Source organism: Rhinolophus sinicus, chromosome 8, assembly GCF_057876585.1.
Source record: "Rhinolophus sinicus isolate RSI-liver-muscle chromosome 8, RSI-T2T, whole genome shotgun sequence".
Classification (NCBI taxonomy): domain Eukaryota; kingdom Metazoa; phylum Chordata; class Mammalia; order Chiroptera; family Rhinolophidae; genus Rhinolophus; species Rhinolophus sinicus.
Window position 1 is genome coordinate 75,591,852 of NC_142508.1, and position 22,327 is coordinate 75,614,178.

The 22,327-nt window shown below is 45.8% G+C and overlaps 2 protein-coding genes across 2 annotated transcripts in view; one reads left to right on the top strand and one right to left on the bottom strand.

The window, feature by feature from the left end:
* CHD9 (chromodomain helicase DNA binding protein 9) overlaps positions 1-9,243 on the bottom strand; it is a 177,877-nt gene extending 168,634 nt beyond the window's left edge. The window contains exon 1 of the mRNA XM_019732338.3: positions 9,113-9,243. The gene's annotated coding sequence lies outside the window, so the exon portion shown is untranslated. The remainder of the gene's footprint in view (positions 1-9,112) is intronic.
* Positions 9,244-17,681: 8,438 nt separating this feature from the next.
* Positions 17,682-19,403, top strand: CHD9NB (CHD9 neighbor). Its single transcript, XM_074315909.2, has one exon. The coding sequence runs from the start codon at positions 18,462-18,464 to the stop codon at positions 18,621-18,623; it is 162 nt and encodes a 53-aa protein (XP_074172010.2). The 5' UTR covers positions 17,682-18,461; the 3' UTR covers positions 18,624-19,403.
* Positions 19,404-22,327: the final 2,924 nt, after the last annotated feature.

Consider the following 22,327-nt stretch of genomic DNA (forward strand, 5'->3'; position numbering starts at 1 on the left):
CCAGTGGCTCAGGCAGTAAGAGCTCCATGCTCCTAACTCCGAAGGATGCTGGTTCAATTCCCACATGGGCCAGTGGGCTCTCAACCACAAGGTTGCCGTTCAACTACTCGAGTCCCACAAGGGATGATGGGCTCCGCCCCCTGAAACTAAGATTGAACACGGCACCTTGAGCTGAGCTGCCTCCCCAATGGCTCAGTTGGTTGGAGCGCGTCCTCTCAACCACAAGGTTGCCAGCTCGATTCCTCGACCCCCACAAGGGATGGTGGGCAGCGCCCCTGCAACTAGCAACGGCAACTGGACCTGGAGCTGAGCTGCACCCTCCACAACTAAGACTGAAAGGGCAACAACTTGAAGCTGAACGGCACCCTCCACAACTAAGATTGAAAGGACAACAATTTGACTTGGAAAAAAGTCCTGGGAGTACACACTGTTCCCCAATAAAGTCCTGTTCCCCTTCCCCAATAAAATCTTTAAAAAAAAAAAAGGGAAAGAACTTAGACATTTCTTGAAAGAAGATATACAATGGCCAATAAGCACATGACAAGATGCTCATCATCACTAGTTATTAGGAAAATGCAACTCAAAATCACAATGAGATCCTATTAGAACGGCTATTAATTTTTTAAAAAACAAACTGTGATAATATCTATAACACTACTCAGCAATGAAAAGGAACAAACTATTATTAGGAAAAATGTAACCCCCCCTGAGACTCAGTTTCTCTGTCTATGAAATGGACTATCTTCCCTATAAGATTACCATGATGACTAAAGATAATACATATAAAATGTATAGAGTAAAAAATGGCTAATTACAATGATTAGTACTATTTTTTGCTTTTAATTTTTTGTATCCTCATAGCTATTGAACACCAAAGAAGAATTATGGCAATCAATATGGAGGTATCTCAGAAAATTGAAAATGAACCTACCTTGTGACCCAGCAATTCCACTCTTAGGTATCTATCCAGAGAAATCCAAAGTGCTAATTCAAAAAAATATATGCACCCCTGTGTTTATTGCAGTGCTATTCACAATAGCCAAGACATGGAAACAACTGAAATGACCATTGGTAGATGACTGGATTTAAAATGGCTATACTGAAAAAAATAGAAAATAACAAGTATTAGGAAGGATATGGGGAAATAGGAAACTTTCTGCATTGCTGGTGGGAATGCAAAACAGTGCAGCCACAGTGGAAAATGACATGGCAATTGCTCAAAACATAAAATATAGAATTAGCTTATGATCTAGTAATTCTATTCTGGGTATACATCCAAAAGAATTAAAAGCAGGGATATTTGTACACCCGTGTTCATAGCAGTATTATTCACACTAGCCAAAGGTGGAAGCAACCCAAGTGTCCATCCACTAAGAGACAAATCAAATGCTGTATATGCATACAACAGAATACTCAGCCTTAAAAAGGAAGGAAAACTCTGACACCTGCTACAACACGAATGAACCTTTAAGACATTATATTAAGTGAAATGAGCCAGTCACAAAAGGACAAATATTGTCTGATTCCACATATATAAGGTACCTAAAGAAGTCAAAGTCAAAGAGACAGAAAGTAGAATGGTGGGTGTCAGAGGCTGGAGGACGGAGGGAGTGGGGAGGAAATTAAAATTAATTAAACAATTAAACCCACTGTTTAATGAGCATGGAGTTTCAGTTTAGGAGGATAAAAAAATCCTGGAAATAGATGTTGGTGATTGCTGTCTGTACAACCATGTCAATGTACTTACTGCCACTGAACTCTACATTTACAAATAGTTAAAATGGTCAATTTTATGGCATGTATATTTTACCATAGATAAATATACCCGTATACATCATATATATATATATATATAATATAATATACATATATAATATTATATATATATATATATATATATATATATATATATATATATATATATATGATGTATACGGGTATATTTATCTATAGATATTTAGTATGTATAATATAGATATATAAAGTGGAAGTGACCCAAGGTCAGCCTCTTGACCTCTGAGATTTTCTGCCCTCACTGGCTATCCAGTTAGGCCGAGTCAGCACCCAGGATATGGCCTTTCTCCTACTTCCCCTACTTCCTTAGTCTTGTCAAAACTTAACCACAGGTGCAAACAAGGCCACAGACGGGTGTGGGGAGCCGAGCGTGTGCAGGTGGGATAGAAAGATGAACACAGACGAGGACCGTGGGGGGCGACGGTGCACCTTGCTTTGATGCAGGGTCTAAAGTGGTAAGAGCTGTAAGGCAACTGCGGGCACAGCAGGTGCTCTGGCAGTTCAGGGGACAGGGGACTTGGTGTTTGGCTCTCGGGCGGGCGATGGCACAGAGGAAGTGGTGTTTAAGGGGGGTAGAAGGAATGAGGATGTGAAGATATATGAACTGGTGGAGGACACTTTAGGTGGCTCGGCTGTTTGGCTGGAGTGTGGTGCGATTGAGGCAGAAGTTGTGAGAAAATGCTGGTTCAGCAGAGAAGAGGAGACTAGGGGCAAGGTGACACAAGGCAGCAATGTCTGCCATACAAGCCTGTCATCTTGGAAGGTACCGTGTTTCCCCGAAAATAAGACCTAGCCGGACAATCAGCTCTATGGTATCTTTGGGAGCAAAAATTAATATAAGAGCCGGTCTTATATAAGACCGGGTATTATATTATATTATATTATATTATATTATATTATATTATATTATACTATAGTATGTTATATAAGACCCGGTATTACATTATAGTAAAATAAGACTGGGTCTTATATTAACTTTTGCTCCAAAAGATGCATTAGAGCTGATTGTCCAGCTAGGTCTTATTTTTGGGGAAACACGGTAGGTTTTGTAAAGACAAACTCGGCCTTGATTTGTAACTTTCTGGAGCCAGATCCAGAAGGAATTTGAGTGCCAAACTCACAATAAAAACAACCTCTATTTACAGAGGACTTACTATGTGCATCTTATTCAATAACCCTAAGTGGTAGGTAGCAATATTAGCTCCATTTCCAGTGGAGAAAACTGAGGCCCAAGTAGTTAAGCCAACTTGGCAAGAGTGCACAACGGCCAGTAACTGGTGGAGCTGGGCTATAAACCCCGACCTTCATGGGTCTCAAATGCCAATACATACATGCAAGAAGTGCCTCAGGAGCTAGCTTAAAAACACAAATTCCCTTCCTAGTGGCGAAGGCTGGAATAACCCGAGCAATAAAAAAGTAGTATTAGATCATGACCCAGAGTACAAAATAAAATCCATGAGTCCATTATAAGTAAAAAGAAAAATTACTAAATGGGAAAGAGAGAAGAGCCAAATCTCCCATGCAGAAGAATTTCAAACAAATTACGCAGATACTCTGCCTTCAAGGAGGGGGAATAGGACTCCCTTCTCCCTGAAATGTGAGCTGCACGTAGTGACTTCCTTCAAAGAGGACAGTAAGAAACGGGGAAATAGAGCAACTTTACAGTGGAGAAACTTGACAAACACTCCCTCAGTCGGGTGAGCAAGGTCAGTATCCAGTGGTAAGGCATGTTGGTGTGACGTGATGAAAATGGCACTTCTGGGGTCTTCCTCTCCAAAACCCATAACCCCAGTCTGATCATGAGAAAAAAATCAGATAAATTCCAGTCGTGGGGTAGTCTATCATATACCTGACCAGTACTCCTCAAAATTGGCAAGGTCATCAGAAACCAGAAAATTCTCATACAGTGTCACAGCCAATAGGAGCCTGAAGAGACATGACAACTAAATGTAATGTGCTATCCTGAACAGGATCCTGGGACAGAAAAAGGACGTTAGGTAAAGACTAAGGACATCCGAATAAACAATGGACTGTCGTTACTAAAAACATATCAATATTGGTTGGTCAATGTTAATAACAGGAGAAACTGGGTATGAGGTGTGTGGGAACTCTCTGGACTGTTGTCTGAATTTTTCTGTAAATCTACACTGTTAAAAAAATAAATAAAAAGGTCTGTTGAGAACAATTTCCTGGGTCGACCCTCAGGATCCCTGGCCCTCTGGGATGCATTTGCACAGGTATAACAGAGTGGGATGGAAAGAGAAGCAGCAGATCCAGTGACATCTGTGGGGAGGGAACTAGTTCACCCCAAGGACACTGCACGCCTCTCCTGCATCACACTCCCTGAGAGTAGAGTGCCTCTCACACTAGCCTGGCAGCCTTCCGAGTGTGAGAACTGGATCTCTCACGTCAGACGGAGCAGCCCCTGAGCACAGGGCTCACTTTCCCTCTCGAGGAGCTCAAGGGGAGGGGGGGCTCTCTCCGTGGCCCCAGGCGCCAGGGATTCTCTAATATGCCTTTTATCTTCCTCTTAGGTAAGTTGAGGTTCTTTATATGGGTGGGAAGAGAGGCCATGTAGAAAATACGTATTTTTTAAGGCTGGCAAAAGGTCTGCTTGCTCCAAAATGACAAGACTCCTGGCTTTTCAGTGAAGTATAACCAAGGTACGTAACAGGAAACGCAATGATTTGTTGGGTTTAATACCTTAAACTTCCTCTTCTGCCCCACCACTCTCCAGTACCCCTCACACCCCAGACTCCAGGCACAGCCGAGTGCTAACGGTAGTTTAAAATTGTGATGCTGCCAATTCTCTAATGGAAGAAAACCCAACATCCCAGCAACACTACTTCTTGGCTGTAAGAAGTTGTTACTGGGAGGTACACAGCAAGTCACCACAAAATGTGGGGAGAGTATATGGTAGAATGTACACACCACATGTCCGATGATTGATCTGCAAAAGTTCTTAAGGACAGATAGGACAGGATGTGCCTCTGGACAAAGCAGGAAGAGCGAGGCTTGGGAATCAACTCAACACTTGATAATGGGGGGAAAAAAGGCCAATTGTTATTAACATAAGCTGAAGAAATAGTAGATAAGAGAGAGACAGTGATGGGTGAGGAGCTCAGAAAAAGCAGTGCAGAAGAGTAAGTCTTTGAGCGTCTGTCTCGTCTCCCACATTGTCCAGCGTAGTGAGAACTCTGGAACCTTGAGCTTTACAGGCAGCTCAGAGGGCTGGCCAGAGCTCCCTGTAATCCTCTCCTGATAAGGATCTCAAGGTTGGTCCCGGGAGCAGTAGGAAGGCAAAGGTGCGGTCATTGGTTAGTCATGTCTATCATGAATGAGCACAGGGATGGGGGATTAGACCAGCCATGCTGCCATTCCGGACCCTTGTATCCCTCAGGAGATACAAAAATCTTAGGCTATCCTGACTATTAAAATCATTCGTCTTGCTCACCTTGTTTTGATTCCACGAACACCAACCTTCTAGCTAGAATTTGGCTTTCCATGTGGACTTTCCTGCAGGGGAAAGAATGTGCTGACAAGCTGACAAAGTTTCCAGGCCGCTTCCCAGTGCTTGTCCCTTTGTGACTGAATATATTTGTGGTCTGGCTTCCTCACCAGGCTGCTGTGAATTTGGTTAGTCTGTCCCTTTCAGCCTGATGAGCAGCACGTGCACTAAAAGAGCTCCGTCTCTGGCCTGCCAAGAATGAGCATCACCAGCCTCCAGCCCCCTGTCATGCATGGCCAGCCTCCCTCTGGACATCACTATCTAGCTGCTCTTTGCCACGTCAATCACTCCAACCACAGCCATTTACCCTGAGCCCAGAATATGAGCTGTGGGAGGCCTGCGAAAAAAAAAAAAAAAAAAGTGCTAGAGCAACAAAAATAACTTTATAAGTTCTGTCGAATAAAAAAGAATAAGGAAGAAAGAGGCCCTGTGCTTGGGGGAAGGTGCCAAGACAGAGAACAAGCAGAAGGAACTGGCAGTGTTTAATCTAGAGCAGGGAAGATCCGGGAGGGCCAGCCGGTTCCTGTCATCAAATATCTGAAGGACTGTGGTGATGAAAAGGGGACAGGTCTGTTCTCTGAGGTTCCAGAAGAAAACCTGACAACCAAGGAGCAGTAGATACAGATACGGCTAGATAAAAAAAAAAAAAAGAAAAAAAAAAGAGGAACCTTTTAAGGCGGTTGTCCTCTCATAGCAATAATTCAAATATCATCTGCACTTTTCTTTTTTTCAAATGTATGAGAAGCAGTGTAATCCTGCAGTTATGAGCACAAACTCAGGAGCAGAACCACCTGGTTCATTTTCCAGTTCTGTCATTTACTAGCTATATAAGTTTGGGCAAGTTACTTAACTTCCTTGTCTGTTTTCTCAGCTAATAATAGTACCTACCTCAAACAATAGTTAACCCACGTGATTGTGGCGAGGAGTAATTAAATTATTATACTTGTCAAGTGCTGTGAACAGCACCCAGCATATAGTAGTGCTCAATAAGGGTGGTGACTATTACTTTTTATTTAATATTTTTCTTCAAGTAGACACATTCTTGATATAAGTTTATTCTAAAGGAAACTTTATATTGCTACTGTAAGTGCAAAGCTGGTAACACTTGCCATGTATAGGTGGAAATTGTAAAAACAAACATAAAACAAAAACAATGTTATTACATTTTAGCTACTGCTGCCTGTTCCACGCCTTTCATTTGAGGACTGCTGACTTTTCCATAACAAGGAGGACAGGCGAGTATTACAAGAACATTCTAGTACTTCACTGAGACTTCTTCTGTTGACTGTAGTCTGAAGGAAGAGTCTGGCAAGTTCAAGGAAGTGAAAGGCCAGTGTGGCTGGAGCCCCTGCTGTGGGCAGAGCAGCAGAGGGCTGCAGAGGGAGGCAGGGCAGGATCAAAGAGACGTTTAAAAAGGGGAATACCTACCCTAGCCTGAGACTTCAAGTGCTTTAGCGCCATGGCTTTATGCCACACCAAATCACCTCACAGGGCCCTCTGTGGTATGAGCAGCACACTTTAGAAAGCCCTCAAACACTTTGTGGCCCACCCATACTCATCAGCGTCCCCAGCAGGTCATTGGCAGTTTCCAGATGATGACTGCGTCTCATTTCTTTCTGCCTGAAAGCGTTTTCTGGCTCCAGGATGTGCACTGCAGACAGTGTGCAGAACAGGTCAGAAGAGTGTGTGAGTGTGTGTGTGTGTGCGTGCGCGCGCGTAGCAACTCTCCATCAATGAGGGATGGGAGGTGGGGAACTACCCCAGCTTCCTCGCCTCTTTGGGGGACACACAATCTCTCCAATGAGATTCATGGCTCAGGTAAGGATTCAATTGCATGGACACTTCGTATCTTTCTGACCCTTAGGTACCATGATTCTAGATCAAGTCAGCAAACTATAGCCCATGAGCCACAGCCAGCTCAAAGCCTGTTTTTCTATGAGCTTAGTCTCTGAGCTAAGAATGGTTCTTATATTTTTTAAATGGTTGATAAAAAATGGAAAGAACAATAGCAGGGCACTAAACAGACCACATGAAGGATACATATGTATGTACAGTCTGAGAGCTGGAACAAGAAAGCCGAGCATCTCCTTGCTTTGACCTCAGCTGGGAACCTGTGTGTTGGGTGACTCAAATTTTTTGCTACTCTGCGCATGTCCACAAATGACAGTGAAAATGCTGTGGATACTGACTTGGGGGTTACACATACATTGTAGCAAGTCAGAGAATTCGGAAATACGGAATATTTGGATAATGAGGATCTACTGTACTTGCCCCTCATTTCTCTTATTCACTAGACTGTGAATTCACTGAGGGCTGGTTTACCTGTCTTACCATTTTATCTCTAGCATCTGGCAAACGGCCTGGCACATAGGCTGTCAACGATCGATACATTTTGAATGGACGCAGAGTCAATTCAGGGCATGTGCTTCGTTGGCAGCAACGCCAGCTAGCGTTTGTGGAGAACGCACCACGCACGGGCCTGCCTTGTGCTAAGTGGTCTCTGTGCTCCCTCAGTCAACAAGGGGACAGCAGATCATTGCCCTTCTGTACATGGCTCTGGAGTCAGACTGTCTGTGTTCAAACAGGGGATCTAGCAAGTTCCTTGGTCTCTCTGAGCCCCAGCTCTCTCAACTGTTCAGCGCAGTAATTATAGTCCCACTGGTTATGGTGAGGAGCCAACGTGGTGATGCACAGAAACCATTTAGCACAGTGCCTGGCACAGGTACACCCTTGGTGAACATTACCTTTTACTTGTGCTTTTATTTAATAACTCCCCAGGACAACTTTAAGAGGTTTATCTTAGCATACCCATTTTGCAGATGAGAAAACTAAGACCACGGGTGGTTCAGTGAGTTCTTGAGAGTCATACATAAGGAAGGGCTGGCTCCAGGGACTACAGACCTATGCTGGTCACCACTTTGCTGTTATATAAACATAAGGGGTCCTTTTTATTAATAACAAGGGCTCTTAGTCTGACTGCTCAGCTACATTCGATCAAGGCAGCTCCAGACAACCCCCCCCAACTTCGGTTAGGGGGAAAGCCTCCCTACCCACTCCCCCATGAGTCGTCACTCATATCCCACATCGGTGTCTGTCTGCTCCCTGCCCACTTTCCGAATTCAACCCTTTCAGAACCAGCCCTATTGGGAGGGAGGTTGTTGGTTTGTTATCTTGGGTTTGACAGCTCAAAGGCGGCGGAGATATTTCCTGCTTCAAAGGCACATTAAACAAGAGAAAAGAAAAAGAATCAACATTCTGGTCTGCCACAAACGTCCTGGGGTTTTCTCCAACCCTTGACGTCAAGGGTCCTCAAACTTGGCTGTTAGTTGGAATCTCCTGGAAGCTTTGAAATATCCAGATGCCCAGGCCCGGACCCAGACCATTTATATTTGAGTCTCTGGGGGTGGAACTGGGGCATCAGCATTTTTTTTTTTTTTTTTTTAACTCTCCTCAAGCGATTCCAATGTGCAGCCAAGTTTGAGAAATGGTGCTTTGGATCTTATCAGCACTCAGCGCCAACGCTGAAGTCGCTCTGGCAACAGCAACTCTTTTCTCCTTTCAGGACATGCTGTTCCGGGCTTTGGGCGTGCTTTCCAGAGGATGTTTGTATGCGAGCGACCTGATGTTCCGCTCTGCCCCTAGGCCCAGCTCGGAGCCCGCGGGTCTCCGGGTCCCGCTCGCAGCGACACGTGTGGTCGCTCCGACTTCGCTGGTTATCTCCGTGGACCGCGCGCAGGGCTCGGCGGCCGCCACGCTGCCCACCCCAACTACAGACGTTCAAGGGAAACGCCCGGGGCTCGGGAATCCTACCTTGGCTGCCGGCGCTGCTCTCCAGTCTCGGGAATCCTGAGGTTGCCTCTGTCTCTGGGCTCCGCTCTCCCCTGTGCCCGCGCGGAGAGGCGCCCGCTAGAGCGCAGGCGCCACCTAGTGGGCGCGGGGAGGCCGTGCGGGGAGCGGGGCGGGAGATGAGAGCCGAGTCCTGAGCGGAAATGGGCAGCGTCCGCTTCCCACGTGGGCGGTTTTCCCTGCCGCTAGGAACCGCGGGCGTAACTCCCGGCGGGGTGGGACCACCTTCGCGCTCTACAGGGCCCTGGGACCTGAACTTGCCGAACCTTCCTCGAGGGGGCACGGAGGGGCAGCCAGGCCCTGACTTCTGGCCTGGGATCCATCCTGGCGTTTTCCTGGCTGGACTCCAGGATCTTTCCTGTCGCCCAAAAGTTTTCAGTACACCCCAGGTTCTCATAGCCTTTCTTTGACATATGCGGGGAGCATCCGAAGACGCACGGGACTGGGTTTCTCTCAAGCTAGGGAGGCCTTTCCCCTACGAGCAACCCTTTCTTCACCCCCCAACTTTGTCCTCCTACCCTGTCCCCTCCAGTCTCTGTGGCTGAACTTTATTACACACCCAGGCAGTATCAGAACCTGTGTAGAGTCTAGGGACACAATCAGGTCCTTTAGGAGCTGGTAACCAGGTCATGCTTCTCCCGGCACCACGGACATGTCTTTGGTTGGTTGGGGCTGTCCTGGCACCGCAGGACATTTAGCATCCCCAACTCGCTGGCACTAAATGCCAGTAGCCACCCCTTAGTCACTGTAAGGGGGTGTTTTGGGGGAAGGGTGTCAGATTGCCTTCTGCTGGCAAGCTGAGAACCTATTAGCTAATAATTAAGGTTCAGGTAACAATGAAATGCAATGTCCAGGGGAGTCCCATTGTCAGGCTTTTTTCAGAGCTGAGGGAACCCTCAGCCACCTCCCTATCCTGAGGCTTCCAGTATATATATATATATATATATATATATATATATATATATATATATATATATATATATATATATATATATATATATTTTAATGACATGACAGACAGAATTACAAAAATGGTGGACTATTTAAGATGTTTCCATCTCATTTCTTTGTTCAACGAGTATTAACTGAGTACCTACTACGTCCCAGACACTTTTCTACAAAGAATACAATAAAGAACAAAACACCCCCAAAAATCTCTGCTGTATTCACATTTGATGTAACAAATTAACACTTTTAACACAAAAATGCAATGCAATGTAATTGAGCTCATCACAGGACAAGTACAGGATTTATTACTTTCTTAATCAATTTATAGTGCACCAAAGGCAGAGTGGCCTGATGGTAGGAGACAAGTTTTGCAAAGTTATATGGGAAATGTCTTCTTTTAATCCTGGAAGTGACAGGAACCAAAATTTTGCCACTCTGAAGCTACCTTTTGGGATGTTGATTTTAGGCTCTTTATTAAGAAACAAGATTCAGAAAGAACCTTTGGCCCTCCCCTGTTCCTGCTCAAGGGAGTCAGGTAGAAAAACCTGCTTCAGAAAGGAAATCTTAGGATGTTCACCTTAGCCTACTTTGAATTAAGTACGGGAAATAGGAGGCTTCAGGCAGGGCCTGTTAGCTCAATGCCCCCTGTGTCCCATTGTTTCTGAGCTGCCCATTACGAATCTGCCTGCCAGGTGTGTTCACTCTTCCTTGGCTACCTGTAAATCGCCCATTCTCACTTCTGAAATCTAATACCCATCCCCTGCCTTTCTCCTGTGTCCAAAAACGTCATATATATTCCATATTGCCTCACTGTCTTTGGAATTTTCATGCTTATGTGAATTGACATGTGAATGTATTAAAATTTTGATTTTCTCCTGTTATCTATCTCTGTTAATTTGATTGTTAGCCTGGTTAGAAGAAGTTAGAAGGTGGGAGGAAAAGTAGTAATTATTTTTAAGGCCCCACAGGAGTTTATCTCTGTGGTGACATTGGGGATTACGCCACCAGTGGAAGTATTAGAGACACTTTGTGAAAATGAGGCCTGTGCTAACACTCCTTCCCCCGACTTGTGTGCCTCCTTAAGTTTTGGTGTCTCTGCACTGGTGTAATAGGGTCGAAGTGACCATTAGGGCCAGAGGAGGAGGTATCACCTGTGGGCAGTGCCTAGGAGGGCAAAGGGCAATGTGTGTGTGTGTGTGTGTGTGTGTGTGTGTGTGTGTGTGTGTGAGACAGCCCAGTGCCAGCCTACTCATGGCAGGCTGGTGCCCTAATTAAGGTGAATTGGTCAGAGATGTGCTGACAGCCCATGGTGAGAGCCAGCTGACAGGTACATTTACCATTCTGACACTTTGAAGAGCCTCTGAGTCACTTTCAGATCGCTCTTACCCCAGTCCTTGCAAGAACTCCATCCTGCCACCCCACCCCACTGTGCCCCAAAACACACCTGGGCAAAGTTCTAGATTATAGCTCTAGGATTCTGACGCCAGGCATTACCTGATGAGGTTAAACCCTTCCTGATGACTTTCTCCTCTGAGTTTCCCTGGAATTTTTCTCATTCTACTAATCACAGTGTTTTGGAAACTGCAGTAATTAACAGGTCTGTGTTCTCCATGGGTGATCTCCTTGAGGGATAGCACAGTGTTTGACAGGTCAAAGTAGCGTCTATTATTATTATTATATTATTGTTATTTGTAATGTGTTAGGGACTAAGAAGTTTAGATGGACTATTTAGTTTAATCATCACAGTAATCCTATGAAGTAGACACTATTATCATCCCCATTTTATGAAGAAATTGAGACTCATAATGTTCAAGTAACTTGCAATAGGTGGACGAGTTAAGAAGTAATGTGGCCATTTGCCTTTGAGCACTTCACTGCTGTTTATTGAGCGCCTACTATGTACAGGGCACTGTGTTTTAGATACTGGACTGGATGAACAAGGTACACTCACGTTTCTCTCTCTTGTTCTGTCAATCCTTTTTTTCAAAGGGAGAATTTTGTTTGTTTCAATTTTGTTTTTTTTTAATACGTTCACACTGATGCTATGAGATGTAACCTATTTTTTGTAAGAAAGACCTTATTTATCTTCTAGAGTGATGTTTCATCATTTAAAAAGGTGAGAATTTTCTATTGACCAAAGTGGATGGAGCTCGAAGTGGGGATTCTAGGGGCAGGGGCAGGGTAACATCAGGACCCTGGCAGGAGGAGGGGTGAGAAGAAAGGAGGCAGGGATGCCAAAGGGACCAAGGGGAAAGAAGCTGGGGGCCCATCCCAGGAAGATCTTGTGAGGCCGGTCCTGTGGACTGGGTGGTAACTTGACTTCTGGGGTCACAATGTATCTATAATGGGCAGAAGTAAGTCTGGTCACTTTACGGTCATGAGGGATATCTGCAACCCCTGCCAGATGTTAGGAGGTGTCACAGCAGGATGACATATATACTGCCTCATTGACTTGTCCCAAAAGTCCAGGAAACTGAGAGTCAGAGATGTTAAGTCACTTGCTGAAGGCCACACAGCATGCACACTGTGGAGTTATCACATTAGTCCCCCCTTATTAGTATTACTTTCCATGGTTTTCATTACCTGCAGTCAACTGTGGTCCAAAAATATTAAATAGAAAATTGCAGAAATAAATAATTCGTAAGTTTTGAATTGCACGTCATTTGGAGTGGCAAGATGAAATATTGTGACATCTGCCCAGAACAGGAATCATCCCTTCGTGCAAAGTATCCACGGGGTATACGCTCCCTGCCTGTCAGTCACGTAGTAGCCATGTCGGTTATCAGAGACAGAGAGGGAGAGAGACCACAGTCACATATGTGTAACTTTTATTACAGCATATTGTTAGAATTGTCCTATTTTATTATCAGTTATTGTTGTCAATCTCTCACTGTGCCTAATTTATAAGTTAAACGTTATCACAGGTATGTATAGAAAGAAACATAGTGTATACAGGGCTTAGTAGCATCTGCAGTTTCAAGCATCCACTGGGGCCTTGGAACCTATCCTCTGAGGATAAGGGGGGAGTGTGTATTAATCCCAGGTTCCTCCCAGGCTGAAACAGGTGCTTCTAACCAAAGCCATCAGCTGCCTTCCGGTAAGTGAATGGTGAATTAAACTGAACTCCTAGAAAGGGATTTTTCGTGTCTTCCTTTTGGCCATGATGTCCTTTTCTCCTCTCCAGGTAATATTCTGCTCATCTTTCTAGGTCCGGCTCGAGGAAGTCCTCCCCTACTCCTCTTTCCAGTGTGACCGTCTCCCTATATGAAAGCACTTACCGCCTTCTGCCTCATCGTTTTAATTCCCGCAAAGATGGCGCCTCCCCCAACAGAGTCTATGCCCCTTGAGAGCAGGATTCACAGGGGCTGTGCTAGCCATTGTGTTTGCCTCTTCACATCAACTCTCCTTCTGCTCCAACCCGCTCTGCGTCCTGGGAGGCTGACCTAAACGGGCAGGACCAAAGCCTTCTATGCCTAGTGACTTCAAGTTGGGTTTGGCTGGTGGGAGCCCTGGGAGAGACCAGAGGAAGACCTCGCTTTCTGCAGGGGGCCTCGGGCTGGCCACTCTCCTGCCCTATGGTCATAGCTGTCAGGTGACCCTCCCTCCTCACATGGCCCTCCTTAATTGCAATTCACTAAGGTTATGGAAACCGCACAACACCCCACATGGAACCTTGTACCATGTGGCTCAATAAATAGCTGTTCAGCTAAACTAGGGGCAGGTGTGCTTTTTGTTTGTTTATTTGAGTGGGAACCAGGAGAAAAAGGATTTTTAATGATCTCGAGAATGAGGATCAGATGGCAAATAAGCCCCTCGGTTCCTGGCAAACAGTTTTTATCTACGTATTTTTGTGTGTGTGCGAATGACATTTTTTAAAAAATGTTAAATTTTTCTTACATTAGTATACAGTAAATTTGACTTATTAAATTTTTGGTGCACAGCTCTATGAATTTTAGCCGTCGTAGAGATTTGTGTAACTACCACCACAATTAGGATACAGAACACCAAAAGTCCCCTTTGGCTCTCACTCGGTAGTAACACCACTGACCTGTTCTCCATCCTTATTGTTGTGTCTTTTTGAGCATGTGATACAAATGAAATCAAACAATAAGTAACCTTTTTGTTCTTTTTAAAAACATTTTATTGGGGAATATTGGGGAACAGTGTGTTTCTCCAGGGCCTATCAGCATCAGCTCTAAGTCGTTGTCTTCAACCTAGTTGTGGAGGGCACAGCTCACTGGCCCATGGGGGAATCGAACCTGCAACCCTGTTGTTAAGAGCTCACACTTGAACCAACTGAGCCATCCGGCCCCCCCCCCCCCCCCCCGTAAGTGACCTTTTGAGACTGGCTTCTTTCACTCCATATACTATCTTTCAAACTTGTTGAACCTGTTACATGTATCAATAATTTATTCTTTTTTTATTGCTGACTAGTAGTCTGTTGTATGAAGTTACCACAGTTTATTTATCCATTCACATTTGGGTTATTTCCTGTTTTTGAATATTAACAATTGAGCCTGCTCTAAATATTTATGTACAGGTTTTTGTGTGAACATAGGTTTACATTTCGTTATGGACTGAATGTGTCCCCCGCCCCCCACCAAATGCATTTGTTGAAGCCCCAACCTCCAATGTGGCTGCATTTAGAGATAGAGTTTTTATGGAAGTCATTAAGGTTAAATGAGGTCATAAGGATGGAGCCCTCATCTCATTGAACTGGTGTGTCATGCAGGCCGTCATGCGGGGTCTCAGCTCCCGCTCCCCAGATAAGAACACAGGACATGGTGAGGCCAAAAAGGAACACCCACGGAGCCATAGGTAAGGGAGTCATACGACTATAGTCTCACTGGAGGCTGGAGTCACACAACCTGCAACCTGCTGTCTGCTTCTCTGCCTGCCAACCAACTGACTCGACTCTCTGACTCGACTAGACTCACCAGTGCAGCCGCGGCAGTTACATCAGTGGCTAATTGGCTAACTGGTTACAGCTGTTGGTCAATCAGCCACAGCTGATGGCCATCCACTAACTGAGCCAGCACCTTTCCACATGAGGCCGAGAGCCTGGGAACTGCTCTCTGGGACTCTGTCACCTCAGTTATTCAGTTTTTGTTGTTGTTGTTATTGTTGTTTTAGATTTTTTTTAATTGGGGAAGGGGAACAGGACTTTATTGGGGAACAGTGTGTACTTCCGGGCCTTTTTTCCAAGTCAAGTTGTTGTCCTTTCAATCTTAGTTGTGGAGGGTGCCGTTCAGCTTCAAGTTGTTGTCCTTTCAGTCTTAGTTGTAGAGGGCGCAGCTCAGCTCCAGGTCCAGTTGCCATTGCTAGTTGCAGGGAGCACAGCCCACTGTCCCTTTTGGAGTCGAACCGGCAACCTTGTGGTTGAGAGCCCACTGGCCCATGTGGGAATCGAACCAGCAGCCTTCGGAGTTAGGAGCACAGAGCTCCAACCGCCTGAGCCACCGGGCCGGCCCTATGTGTGTGTTTTTATGTTGATATGTTTTGTGTGCTATGTTTTGTAGGTGGTAATAGCTGAAGGGAACCATAATTTTGCCGCCCTGAAGCTGCCTTTTTGGGATTTGATTTTAGGCTCTTTATTAAGAAACAAGACTCAGAACCTTTGGCCCTCCCCTGTTCCTGCTCAAGGGAGTCAGGTAGAAAAACCTGCTTCAGAAAGGAAATCTTAGGATGTTCACCTTAGCCTACTTTGAATTAAGTACGGGAAATAGGAGGCTTCAGGCAGGGCCTGTTAGCTAGATGCCCCTTGTCCCATTATTTCTTATTTCTGAGCTGCCCATTAAGAATCTGCCTGCCAGGTGTGTTCCCTCTTCCTTGGCTCCCTGTAAATCGCCCATTCTCACTTCTGAAATCTAATACCCCATCCCCTGCCTTTCTCCTGTGTCCAGAACTGTCATATGTATTCAGTGCTGCCTCACTGTCTTTGGAATTTTCATGCTTATGTGAATTGCCATGTGAATGTATTAAAACTTTGATTTTCTCCTCTTAATCTGTCTCCGTTAACTTGATTAATCTAGCTAGAAGTATTTAGTAGGTGGAAGGAAAAGTATTAAATTGTTTTTAGCCCACACATAGCTAAGGAAGCAGTTTAAAGCTGCAGATATTTTGAAAGTGTCCTACTGAGGTCCCATCCATCTTTGGGTTGTCCATCTCCCGTTTCTCTTTTCTTGTCTTTCTTCTGGCCTCATTCTGTTTCTAGGGCAGAGTCCCTTGGGCTGAGCCAGCTTGTGATCTGGCCAATAACAGCCATCATAAGAGGTAAATCAGTTTCTAAGAGAGTCAAGAAAGAGGGTGGGTGGGGGCAGAGCGGGCTTCATGGGCACTGTGCTTCACGTAATAGCCTGATGTCACCATCTTGAAATTCTTAATACTACTGAAACAAGGAGCCTGCGTTTTAATTTTGCACTGGGCCCACAAGTTCTATAAGAGGTCCTGGGTGTGGGGGTTCCCAGGCAGGGCAACTTAACAAAGCGCCCTCATCTGTTCCCACCGCCCACACCTGTAATCTAACCCAACCCAACCTGAGGATTTTATCTGGTTCCAGGCCCCCTGCTGCCTGTCTTGTGCTGACATGGGTCAAGTATGATGAAGGTAGAGGCTTCACAAGAGGTTTGCTGCCTTAGTATCCCAATAGCCGAATGAGGATTTGCCTTAATTAGGTGCCCTGAATTGGAAGACAAATGGAACCTCCCTTTTCCACCCTGACGCCCCCAAATTGTGCTTTGGTGTTTATATGGAAATGGTAAATCAACAGCATCATAATGTCTTCCCAATTGTGGCTCTGCCAGCCCAGCTGGCAGGAAGTACATTAAAAAAAACCAAGGCGATTTATAGGGGAGTTTTACCACATTCTTGCAGACCACTGAACGCCCAGGTCCAGGACCAGGAAGGATATTAACCAGAAGCAGTAGGGGGCGGGGGACGGGGGGCGCAGGGAGTGGGGGTCACAGGGTTCGGAGCATCCTGAGCTGGCTGCTTACCAGGCTCCTGACCTCAGGCCACTGACCTGAACACTCTGGACTCAATTATTTAAACTCTGAGGTGGAGTTCATGATACTTCCTCCTAGGACTGTTTGATTGTGAGGAGGAAGCGAGAGGACTTGTATAAAGTGTCCACGGTTGGCATGCAACGTCCTCCAGAAGTGGACAGGGGTGGATGTCACCTTTGGCTGCTGGGTGCATGCGTGAGAGGGAGCACATTTTGTGTTTCTCCAAAAAGCCCCTTTCACAGACCTGCTTGACCCTTCTTCCAGCTTCCTAGGAGCTGGGTCGTGATTATCAGGCCCCTTTGTAGAGTTAGGAAAAGGGAAGCCAGGTGGTCAGAAAATGAAATAGGAGTGTGATTTAGGGTCCTGGAGGGCTAACTTCCGTTCCAGAGCCTGCCAGACTTCTTCACTCAAGAAGAATTTACATCAGAGATCATTCATTCACAGCTTTGAAAACCTTTACCCACATGCACAGATTAAAAGAGCAATGAATTGACAGGCTTCCCAAGCTGGTAATTTGGTAGTGTGTGATAGTGTGTGACGATGGCCTCTGGGGTCTTTAAAAGAGAGACGAGCATAGTCAGAGAGACAGTGGCATCTAGATGACATAGGTTCGAATCCCAGCTCTGCTGTTTCTTGGCCGTTAGTAATTACCTTAAATAAACAAGTCAATCTCTCTGCCTCAGTGTCCCCATCTGCTAAATGAGGATTAAATAATGCAACCTTTAGGGTTGCTGCGAGGATTAAACAGAATCGTGAATACAAACTGTGCTTGACACAGAGTTGCGTGTGTACCAGCTACATAGCAATGTTTGGGTAACCCCTGCAGCCCACAGTCTCAGCACTCCCTAATCTTTAGCCCTGGGTGGAGTTGACACCTTAGGGTAGGGGATGACCTCCCCGCTGTGGATCTTGGAACTGAATGTGACCCTGGACGCAGAAGGAGGCCTCGGCTAGTTGCATGGTAACAGGAATAGGAACAAGGCTTTCTTTAGGTGTGAAGAGACTGGCTGGTGTTTACAGGTAACTAGGCGGGGGGTTGTCATTTGTAAAGAAGTTAAGGGTCACACAAAAGGGAATTCTTCCCGTGGAATGAATGGGGCTTGGTGCTGGGAACCAGCTGGTTAGCAGGAAGGGCGGCCCTGCAGACCTTGCCCACCACACAGATGGGGGAGGGGGCTTATTATGCAGATTGGACTTGGCATCTCCCTGCGACCATAGCAACCGAACCAGTTCACTTTCAACAGTGCCCAGAGGAAGTCACTTAACTCTGGCACCCAAGGATCAGCCAGCTGCAGGAGGATCAGACCTCTTCATCAGGGTTCGAACCTCCCAGGGCGCTCGGCCCTCTGCGTCCAACTGACATGGGATGCCACTCCAGCAAGACCACCCAGGTGGAGGGGGAGTCCCAGAAACCTGGAGAACAGCAGCCCGCGGGAGAAGAGCCAAATCTGGAGGCCGGCACTGTGGCAGCGGATGGCAAAGACGCCTCAATGAAGGAAGGCGCCCCTGAGCCTCAGAGCTGAGATGCTTCTCTCTCGAGTAGGACCCTCACCTCATTTCTGGAACTGCCTTCAGCCACTGACACCTGCGACAAGCCCCATCCTGTGAAGCTCTGAAGCAAGGGAAGAGGGAAAACCCCCCGCTGCGGGGATTCAGGCTTCAGAAGTCACCTCCACAGGCTTTGCTCTGCGGAGTTGTGAGGAAGGTCAGGCCACGAGGAATCCGAGTTTCTCAGCTCTCCAACACAGAGCACCAAAGGAGTCTTCACATCATGGGACTTGCTGACAGCTTCTGGACGTGGACGAGCCCCAGAGCAGACTGTTCTGGCTTCAGGGATGATCTGCTGCTGAGCGGGGACAACCTGGTGACCCCACCTGCCTCACTTTCTCCACTGTGAAAGCTGTCGTTTGGGGTGGGTGGCTTTGCTCTCTCTCCTTTTTCTCCAAAGCTGGCTGAATAGCCAGTGTCCCCAACAGGCAGGTTCTGCGTTTGGCTCGCTCCACACTGTTTGTGTGAATAATTTAATGTCTAACTTGGGGAATTGTTAATGAATTATGGGAACAATCAGGATCAGATGTGACCATGTGAATGGACGGCAAGGAGACCTTGATCGTCTAGGAAATGGAGCACTGAGCCCTGGTGGGAAGGAAGGAGGACGGATTCATGTTCCTGGTTTTTTAATCCCCTGAAAAATGTCCCTCTGCTAATATTCGTGTGTCTCCTCGTATCAAAATTCTGTCAATTTGAACCCTCTAGCGTCTGAGCTATCTGTAGCCAGCCTTCAAAAATATTTTGCTGTTTACTAACATGTCTGTCAGCCTTTTTATTCTCCCCCCTGCTTGTGTTTTGTTTCTACTTTGACTCAAAAGCATTTTAATTTGAAATCAAATAGACATGTTTGCAAATAAATGACACAACAACATTTGATAGAGGATTGGGGATCTGAGCTTAGAGGATCAGTGGGAAAAGGTGGGTGTGATTCTGTAGAACAGAAATGAGAAAAGAATCTGTGGAGGCTTTTCTTTGTGCCGGGCCTCATGCCGGGAACTTTATGTGGGTGGTTTAGCACGTAACCAACCGTCACCACCATCATCCCCAATTTATAGATGAGGATGCTGAGGTACTAAGAGGATAAGTGACTTGTCTGAGTAGAGCCAGCCAGGCCCGGGGTTCTTCCTGGCAGATTTGACCCCCAGCAGGGTGGCTCCCGAATGCATGGTCTACTATTGCAGAGTCCTGCTTCAAGTGGGGGGGTCTGTACCCAGTGGGGATCTTTTCTCTTTACTCATTTGGACCTACCTGCTTGTGGAGAAGTAGCCAACTGGTCAGCTAGGAGTTGCCCCACTGCAGGTTGTGTGATGCATTGCGGGCCTTTTGGTGGTGGGTGGGGGGAGGAGGAAGGGAGGGAAAGGCCGCAAGCTACTGAAAATGACCCTTCTTTTTAGCCACGGAACCTCAGAAACTGAGTAGGATTGTTTTGAGATGACAAGACAACTGGGGTGAAGGAAGGAAGGAAGGAAGGAAGGAAGGAAGGAAGGAAGGAAGGAAGGAAGGAAGGAAGGAAGAAAAGAAGGAAAGAAGGAAAGAAGGAAAGAAAGAAGGAAGGAAGGAAGGGTAGTAGTAAGCAGTTCAGCCTGAAAATTGACTACAGACCTTCCTTCTGCTTCAGTAGAGCCTGCTGTCTTGCTCAGAAACAGCGGGAGAGATGGGGCCTCCTCAGCTGGCCCAAAGCCCCGGTCTCTCCCTGGGGTGGCACATTTGTAGTGGGCCAGGGGACAGGCCTGGGCTTGCAGCGGGGGATCAGGAAGTTTGGGGCCTCTTTCTACAGCTTTGGGGATAGGCCAAGTTCTGGTAACTGCTTTCAATTTTTTTGTTAGGCAATTCTGTTGTTCTCTCTAGTCCCTCCTAATAGAAATTCACCCTGCAAAACACAGCTGTGTCTGGTAAGAAGCTGTTTACGGTGTCCATCTTCGGGACTCCGGCAAAAAGTTCTCAGCTGGTGGTGTACCTTTGAGGCAGGAGGCCGCTTATTTCACGAGCTCCTGAGGGCCAGAACTCCCCCAGCTTCTTAGAATCAAATGAAGGAAGCGCCAGGTCTTTAGAAGTTCAGAAACAGGGTGGTGGTTTGTTTTCACTTCCTTCTCGGATGATGCAAAATGCGCATTTAATTAAATTCAAGATCTCTGAGGGCTTTTAAAAACAGGATTCTTCATCCACCTCCAGCTGTGGCAGGCATGCTGGAATTTGCCAGGAAGTTAATCTGTAACAGGAAAAAGCACCCAGTTTCTTTTCTTTTTTTTAATTTATTTTTTAAATTTATTGGGGTGACAATTGTTAGTAAAATTACATAGATTTCAGGTGTACAATTCTGTAATACATCATCTATAAATCCCATTGTGTGTTCACCACCCAGAGTCAGTTCTCCTTCCATCACCATATATTTGATCCCTCTTACCCTCATCTCCCACCCCCCACCCCCCCAGTTACTTTTTAAGGACATTCCAGTTGTTCCACTGACCCTGTATTATTTATCTGTCTCCCTCTAAGGCTCAAGTGTCTGGTGAAAGTGGTCAGAATTATGTCCACTCAAACACAGCTCTAACCTCTCGATAGATGGGCGTGTACAGACTCTGTCCATAACTTGAAAGCCCACTTGCTCTAGTCCACGTCCCAAAATACCAGAAGAGGAGGGGTTTGTTTATTATTTGTGAACTTATCTATACACCTGTCTTCTGTCTATTCATCCATCCATCTGCCCTATCTATCTATCTATCTATCTATCTATCTTTCTTTCTTTCTTTCTTTCTTTCTTTCTTTCTTTCTTTCTTTCTTTCTTTCTTTCTTTCTCTCTTTCTTTCTTCTATCTTCTATCTTCTATCTTTCTATCCATTCAACTCTTCCCTTGGATTTTTCAGTTATATGAGGCAGTTAATTTCCCCCTTTAAACCAAATTCATTCATTAAACAAATATTTATTGAGTTTCTACTTTTCTCTCTCACTCCTTCCTTCCTTCCTTTATTCCCCTATTAATTCACCAGTTACTGGGTGACTACTCCAGGCCAAGCTCCTTAGTGCTAATAAAATGATGAATTGTGTCTTTGTGGGACCATAGCGTGGAACAGGGTGGTCCAAAGAGATCTTTCCAGTCTAGGTGAGACCTAGGTTGAGCCTGGAAGAGTAAGTAGGGATTACCCAGGGGAAAGAGGATGGGTGTTTCAGTAGAAGGGGAACATATGAGCCAAGATGAAAAGCTGCATGGGGGAATTTGTGCTGTATTGTGGGAGCCTGAAGGGCATGTCACAGTGATGGGGTGAAGCTGGAAAAGTGAAAAGGTTCGGATCATATATAAGGAAGGCCTTACATTTTACACCGAGAGGCTGAGAGTTTTCATCTGAATGGTGATGGGGCGTCCTCTAAAGGGCTTTAGGCAGAAGAACGATACTAGGACACCCATTGCTTTGGACTGCTGCCATCTGGTAACAATTCCATTTTTTCCCTGTGGGGGATGTTTTCCTAACCCTCTCTCAGTTTACGCGATTGGGTGGCGCTGATCTCATTCTTGGGCTGCAGGCTGAGCACTACATGGACCTGGTCAAACTGATTTGTTCAAGAAAGGGCATGTGACCCAAACCAGTCCAATGAGAGTTTTCCCTGAGACTTTTTTTTTGAAGCAATTAGGAGAGAAGTATTCTCTTCCTCTTGGAGTTAATACAATTGTAGGATTTAA

Coding starts and splice junctions, on each gene's coding strand:
- CHD9NB (XM_074315909.2), top strand. CDS start 18,462: ATGGGATGCCACTCCAGCAAGACCACCCAGGTGGAGGGGGAGTCCCAG.